This window comes from Homarus americanus, unplaced genomic scaffold (genome assembly GCF_018991925.1).
Source record: "Homarus americanus isolate GMGI-L3 unplaced genomic scaffold, GMGI_Hamer_2.0 scaffold22369, whole genome shotgun sequence".
Taxonomy (NCBI): Eukaryota; Metazoa; Arthropoda; class Malacostraca; order Decapoda; family Nephropidae; genus Homarus; species Homarus americanus.
Window position 1 is genome coordinate 14,628 of NW_024717051.1, and position 7,873 is coordinate 22,500.

The window sequence follows — 7,873 nt, forward strand, 5'->3', positions numbered from 1 at the left end:
GACCCTCCAGCGACTTGCAGCGTAAATGACCAAATTTACCGCGTAATTAAGGCATTTCGATTCTGGCAAGGCACCGTGTAAATGACCAAACGCGTTAACCAAAACGGCTTAAATCCAGACGCCACTGTAATAATAACAAAAAAGAACCATAAAGAAATAAAAAAAAAGATCAAAAGTGAGAAATATACGTAAGTATGTTGTGTTGTCAATAGTAAGAGAAACAATTGAGACCCTGCAATTGTGTGTAAATGAAGCAGAAAGTCAGATCAGCAACCTGGGACTTCACAATTTTTGTGATGCCATATGGCAGCAGAGTCTACCATTAGACAATACATTATGCTTCCAATATCTTCCCAGGCGGTAGTACCTCTGTGTTTGATAACTGCCTACTATCTACTACCAACAATACTGGGGGATTACCCAGAAGTCAATTAATCCATGCATCCACTTTTAGTTGGTTTTTGAAAAATGCGATGATCAGTGGACCTGAAAAACATTCTTATATATTTTAATAAATTTAAATGGAAATAAAGAATACATTATACACATTAAGATTTTTAATATCAGATTATATACACTCAGACTAGACAAATATTAAGACCATTAATAACTGTATTATTAAAATCAATTTTGAATGACGTTACATCACAGTACGGTAGTTCCATGAATACATACAGGAAAATGCATACTAAACATTGAACAAAGTAAGTACCAAGGTTGTGGAACAACAAATGGCGAGAGAATTGTCATACATATGATTAACAGAGGGTAAGCAAACTGTCTTGCAAAAATGACATGTCAAACAGTACAGTATTTGGCATGCAACCAATTGCCTATATATGTACTATAACAAATAAAGGAATGAGTTTAAACTATCCTCAACATCTACCGTATGCATTGCTAATTTTTGTTTCATATACAATAAACCTAAAACTTTGTATATAAAATAACTTCATACAAATATTGTTTTACATAACACTGAACAAAATATTGGGATATGTAACCATTCTGTTGTTCTTTTGTATGACATTTCAAACTTAACTTTATGAACAGTTGACAAAAGTTAAGATCACCGATTCTTTTCTTTGATAAGTTTCTAATAATAACTGTGGCAGTATTTCAGTGGATATCTCTCACTATTATAACATTTATTATTTTATTCTGTTTTTATGATGGTATTGTTCTTTTAAATTGCTTTAGACCCTATGTTTACATAGCCTAATTCCCCTCAACCATATGCTGCACCAAAACCTAAGTAATAATAAAAAAAAAACATAAGTAAATACAAAAAATAAAATGAAAATTCTGATATTATTTGTCTCTCATACAAGGACAATCATCGTTTTATCGGTTTTGCAGTTATGCACCTGTTGTGATTTATAACTTCAGATCTAGACAAGACCTTACATAAGGTAATCCCAATAACATTAGAATCAATACATTTGTACATATTCATACAATCAATGTTGCATGGAAAACATATTCACACATTTGCATCATAACTAAATGCTCTTTTAGTTTAATTATGTATAGTACTGTAGTCAATTTCTGACTGTGCTACAATGTGAAAATGAAAGGAATACCCTGAAAGTGTTCCTGATAGCATCATGTAATACAATTATAAATTACATAATGCAAATTCTGAAAAAAAGAAAAAGAAAAAATGTCAACTATTTCTTATTTTTTCAATGTCAAATGTCTGGTAATTTGTGCTTAACTGCAAGTGGTAAAGGTACATAAGTCTATAACTAAAATATGGTAAAGAATGCATAAAACAAAATTCATGATCACAAATCATATATCCTCAAATCTTTTAATATAAAGGAATGTTTTAATCATGGACCCTTTACAAACTTCTTCATTGATTCCAAACGTTACGATGGACTGGAGGATTCTGTGACAAGATCAGTCATCGGGAATCAGATAATTCTGTGAGATTTTTACCAAGATATCAATTTAAGAATGCAAACATAGCAGATTATTTTGTTTTTAAGTAACTAGTTGTAATTACACCAACAACTGCTTGAAACATCACAAGTAAAGAGAGATAAATGACAACTGCAATGTGTTACATATTGATTGGCTGTTAGCACAAGTGATCCTTCAAATTTCAATGATTTTCGAGTTATGGAAGTACCAGTATTGTTGTTAGTTATGTAAAGAGACTACATTTGGGAATGTTAAAATGTGAAACTAAACACTGAATATTTTGTACTTTTAATTCCCACTTGAAATGTGATAGTACAGGTGTAAATGGTAGGAATGTGCAAAAATATCTCATCAAAAGTTCACCCACACACGTACTTCACAAGAAACACCGAAGAATGTCCAAGTAGATGAATAAGTACATTTATAGCAAACAAAACCAGCACCTTTTGATATGTCTGGACTTTTTCCTAGCATTAAAATGTAATAATCAATTAAAATTGTGAGGTGCAATTCACAGAATAATAAATGGAAATTTACTATGATGGGCCTCAGTACTTCATGTTTTGTTAACGACATTATATACAAATAAGAAAAAATATATGACAGAGACTAACTTCCCGTCAGTCAAGAATTCTTAATCCTAATTGTAATTTAGAGAGCGAACTTAGGTAACCAGGGAATGACCTACCGTAAATGTGAATATTTCATAACACAATTAACAATCACTGATCTTGTCACACTATAAAGGGTAACAATTGGAATTCCAGAAGAAACAAAGGAACAGCTTCCACAATTATGTCTCACTTATTACAAGTAATACTTCCATCACCACAGCATAAACACTATTTCATGATGATATTACTGTGTGTCTGTGTCTGTGTGTGTAGCTGAGCACTACATCATTCACTTTTAACTTAACATTCTAGTAACTATACACTACAGTTATAAAGCTCTTCTTAATGTATTTCATTCACCATTGTCTTGTAGCTGTTAAATTCACAGCAAAGATGAGGTGACTGAAACAGTCAAACATTTCAATTCAGGCTGAAGATGATACATTTATTCATCCTTTGCAATGTACATCTATCAGTTTTACTGGTAGCTACTTCCCAATTAATTATGTCACATTTTAATAATTCCAATTTCACATCAATCTCTTTATCATAATGTGATTTGATGCAATGGACACTTACTATCACGTTGGAAACACTTATTTGGCAGTTTTGAATTGTTCCATAACCAGTTTACAAATTTGTCACTCAACCTTAAAAAATATATATTGTATTTCATATGTATACTTATACTCTTTCCATGTACCACTAGATAGTAAATTGGACACACCATCACTATTTGAGTGCTATCACTAAAATATTTGTGAATCTAAAGAAAATGACCACTACCCAAAATCCTGTGACTGTACTGCATCATTTATGACTTATCAAATCTTTTGCATTTCTTCATTGTTATTTTTTTTCTGTGGAAGGGAATGTCTGTATTATGTTAGTGTATATCAGCAACAGTCATGGCATTTATATAACATTTCAAAGTTATGGAATTACTGTCAGACTATAATACTGTACTGTTAACAGGTACCACAAGCCAAATTAATTTCCTTTAATAACATGGGTTATGATGATTTTCCAAAGATCACATGTTTGTGCCTTTGATTTCTTTACACTCGTTACACTGCATTGTTTGAATTTTCTTTGCTATGGCAGTTCCTCCAATGCTCTATCTATTTTTAAAGTATATTTTACATTTTATGTTTCACAGGATTAAATAACCTTAAGGAGTCTGAGTAAACAACACTGTGTGGCTGGCCATACACAACCTCTTATAAACTGCCACAGCGAAGGTAATTTCTTTTATACAGTATGATTTACTAAACATGTGATATACTAAATATGTGTGCTCTCTGTGTATGAAGCTCGTATAAAACACGCATCTAGTATACAATCATTGATTATTATCATAGAATTTTGCTAATCTTAACATGGAAGTTGTAGTAATAACCATATTTAAAAAAATTGTCTTATATACAAAATAAATTAGATTCACTCATCTTATTAATGAAACCTCAACTGGTTTTTATCTACCTATATCAAATATGGCATTTTTCCATGTACAAGACTGCCCTTTGACTTGCTTCCATGCTAGACTTGCAAATTCTATTTGGAGAAGTTGAAAATGTTATTTCATCATTCTTGTCTTACCCTATACAAAAAAGAAAAAAGATGGAGTATGATTTCAAAGAGATTATGTAAACTGTCTTCTAAATTATTTATCTATGTTGTCTTTGGTTTACAGCTACATTGTATGTGTAGCTTTCTTTAAAGATCTAATTACTGTACTTGCTTACTATGAGCTCAGTTTTTGTGAGGGGCAGGACTAACCAGGCAGATGAGTGGTAGTGTTCTCATACCACTGCTGGCTCAACCCTCACTTAATGACTGTACTGTATAACTAACATGCTCTCTCAGTAGGTAATGAATCCTAGATAATCAAGGGAATGCTGAAACATATGAAGCAATAACTATTCACATGAATGAGTGATTTGAAAAAAAATGAATGAATAAGACTATGTACTGAAGTGATGAGGATATAACAATAACAGATTCTACATGACTGTGTTAAAAATAAAAATATTATGTATACCTTTATAATACTGTACTGACATTTAAAACAAAAATTGCATAAATTATTTCATATGTTTGGAAGCTATACTGTATAATCTATGTGATCTATAAAACCATATTTCCTGGACATTAAAAAAAAAACCCTATTTCTAGTGTTTATATTTATATAGCAACAAAATGTATAATACAAAATAAAAATAATCTTGTCAAGAAATTTAATTTTTATGCTGATTGCACTGAGTGAAAAATCATAAATAATTTCAGTGAATATTTTGAAGGCACAGATTCTGAACAGTTACATACTAAGCATACTACTATATCAGCTGACAACTAAGATGATCTCTTAAAATAAAAGAAAATGGGCCTTGTGATGACATAAGAGTTTTATGAGCTCTATTCTAAAATAATGAAATATACTGTATCTATTTACTAATATTCAAAACTAAATTACAGTATTACCAGTATTAGTACTACTTGACAATTATATAGGCCATGTTAATTTTAAATTTCAATAAACGAATTCCTTATAAAAAAAATTTTTGGTCATCAGAAGAGCATTTATATTTTATTTATAAATAAAAGGTTTGTAAGGTCTTGTTTTAGACACAGTAGTGTTTATGTAGAATGTGCAGATGGGGTGAACTGACAATTTGCTAAGCCCTTCATAAAAAAGTGTCAAAAGTAGAAAGTTTTAGAATGATTTTTAGCATCAAAATATAAGAAAAATTTAATGACTGAGTGTGGTTCAATACCACTGAGAAGCATTGCAAATTTTGTACCAAGTTATTCTGAACTTTGATACGAGTAAACCATTTAAATGCCAAAAACTTTAATGACAAAATTAATCCTCTGGTGTTTTGTACTTGCAACCTCCAGATATTGGGTTGCATACGATGATAAAGATTATACAAAGCAAGAATAAATAATGTAATATTCATCTTATGTCTTTCTCTTCAAGAATAAATGCATGATTCATTCAAGCTGTCCTTATTATATATTTTTTTTCCCGGCTAACTAAGGAAGTTCTGACATGAGGTCGTTTAGTCTGATGAAAGTGATCAACACATAATCATGAAAACTTGATCACTGGTAGAAAATGATTACCATAACAGCAGTGGATGATATCATGATCACTGAACTTAATTATTACATGAAACTAGTCTAGGGGATCAGGTCTTGTAGGACAGATCCTTCACATCCCCTGTGTGTTGAAAGATGCGACTAAATGAATGCAATGGTGCTGAAACCTTTTGGTTTGGTGCACCTATCCCACCCCTATGAGATGGAGAAAGGTTAAATGGTGGATATCAAATACACAAGTAATGACATACTTGTCTCTGAGGTTGGATTACTCAGGTGCCAAAGATCCAACACAAATTTCAGTTAACAAGTATTAATGGTTGTGTTAAAAGGATTTTAACATAAGGTTATGGCATTTAAAATGTATATGTAAAACTCAGGTCATGCTACGAGTTCACTTGGATTGGAATGATGGCTATTTAGCCTCAGAGCACGAAGATCTGGTGGTGTGAAGATAACATGACCTCAACAAAAAGGTTGATGGGAGCAATAGCATTTAGAGACATCTGTCCTCCTCGGGGTCGGACAAGGTTTGGCCCAAATACTACAGCAAGATTACTTGCAGTCATCTTGTTCAAATCACTACGGTCCATTACCTGAAAAGTAAATAAATAAATAAATGCCAAAAATTCTTATCTTTGAAAAAATTAAAAATAAATAATAATGTAAAATTTAAATAAAACAACGACTGCAGTACTTAGTGAACTCCACACATTCCTAACTTTGCCCATGAACCATGTTCCTTGTACTCCTTGATGTATCTTATGGTCAACTTTTAGATGTTATATACTGTACAGTATAATCTGGGGAAGCATTTTTTTCAGCACCTACAGTATGACTGAATACTGCACGGAGCTGGCAACCTGGAGATACAAGAGGCAGAGAGCATGGAGAGTGTAACAATGGTCTACAGAGTTTTACATGTATTTAAATACAGGAGACCCTTAACAGAGAACAATTCTATGATAGAGTGATTCAATAAAGAACTAGTTTATTATTTTGACTAAAGTCTTGATAGTGTATGAGGAAGTTGCCCAACAGACCATAATTTCAATCGCAAGCAAAGGTCCAATAAGGTGCACAAAACATTTCTGAGCACATTTGGACAGCTAGTAGACTGATTGAGGATCATTTAATTATTTGAGGGGTGAAATACAGTGAAAATTCTTCCCTGAATGTGGTGGAGACTGAAAAATTCCTCGATGTCCTTGAAAATATCTGGAATTTGAAACTGCCTAATTGTGTGACCTTCACTTCCATCACAAACAGGGAAATTTCTTGTCTATGAAAGATAATCCTATAATGGGGGCTTCTGACCAATAGTGAAAACATTACCAATTGTTAAAATTATAAAATTTCTAGAAAATTTACTCATCTCTATCACATAAAAAATAATATCAAACATTAAAAAGTTTAGACAAATAGCAACAGGAAACCTATTACAACAAGCCATAACAAATGGGCTTCATCTTGTGTCCATTTCATAAAAAAAGGTTTTGATAAGTTTGGTTGTTTAGCTGCTTACACTGCATCTCTATTTTTTGCAGGAATTTCAGTTGAATATGTTTTCCAATACTTATTCATAATCTTCATAATCAAAAGATTTCAATAATTTTGACATTCAAATTTAAAGAGAGAATTATGTTGATTGAGCCAACATGCAGAAGCTCAGTCACTGGTTAAGACATTACAACGTAAGAATGGAGGATACTGCAGCGGGCCTATTGGCCAGTCCCGTTTACACCCAACCCCTATCGCTCATATATCCATCCAACCTATGTTTGAAGCTATCCAGCGTATTCGAGTTAATAATGATGTTTGGTAACTTGTTCCACTCATGCACTACTCTATTTCCAAACCAAAGTTTACCTATCTCGCACCTAAATCTAAATTTATCTAATTTAAAACCATTCTTTTGAGTTTGCTCCTGGTTAGATAGTTTGAGTACCTTTGTTATATCACTTCCATTTAAACATTTTGATCATATCGCCCCTCACTCTACGTCTCTCAAGGGACTGCAAATTAAGATGCTTTAACCTGTCTCTGTACTCAAGGTTCCTAATGCCTGGGATTAGTCTTGTCAATCTCCTCTGAATTCTTCCTAAGGATTCTATATCCATTCTGTAATATGGTAGACTATATCCATTCTGTAGTATGGAATAAGAAACTACAGTACACCTTTGCATTACCACCACCACCACCACCATCAAAGTAAATAAAGCAAAGCT

The 7,873-nt window shown here is 32.3% G+C and overlaps 1 protein-coding gene across 1 annotated transcript in view; it reads right to left on the minus strand.

The window, feature by feature from the left end:
- Positions 1–542: 542 nt before the first annotated feature.
- Positions 543–7,873, minus strand: part of LOC121858782 (rho GTPase-activating protein 8-like) — a 164,072-nt gene continuing 156,741 nt past the window's right edge. The window contains exon 9 of the mRNA XM_042355416.1: positions 543–6,241. Coding sequence (XP_042211350.1) covers positions 6,071–6,241 — 171 coding nt within the window. The 3' untranslated portion in view covers positions 543–6,070. The remainder of the gene's footprint in view (positions 6,242–7,873) is intronic.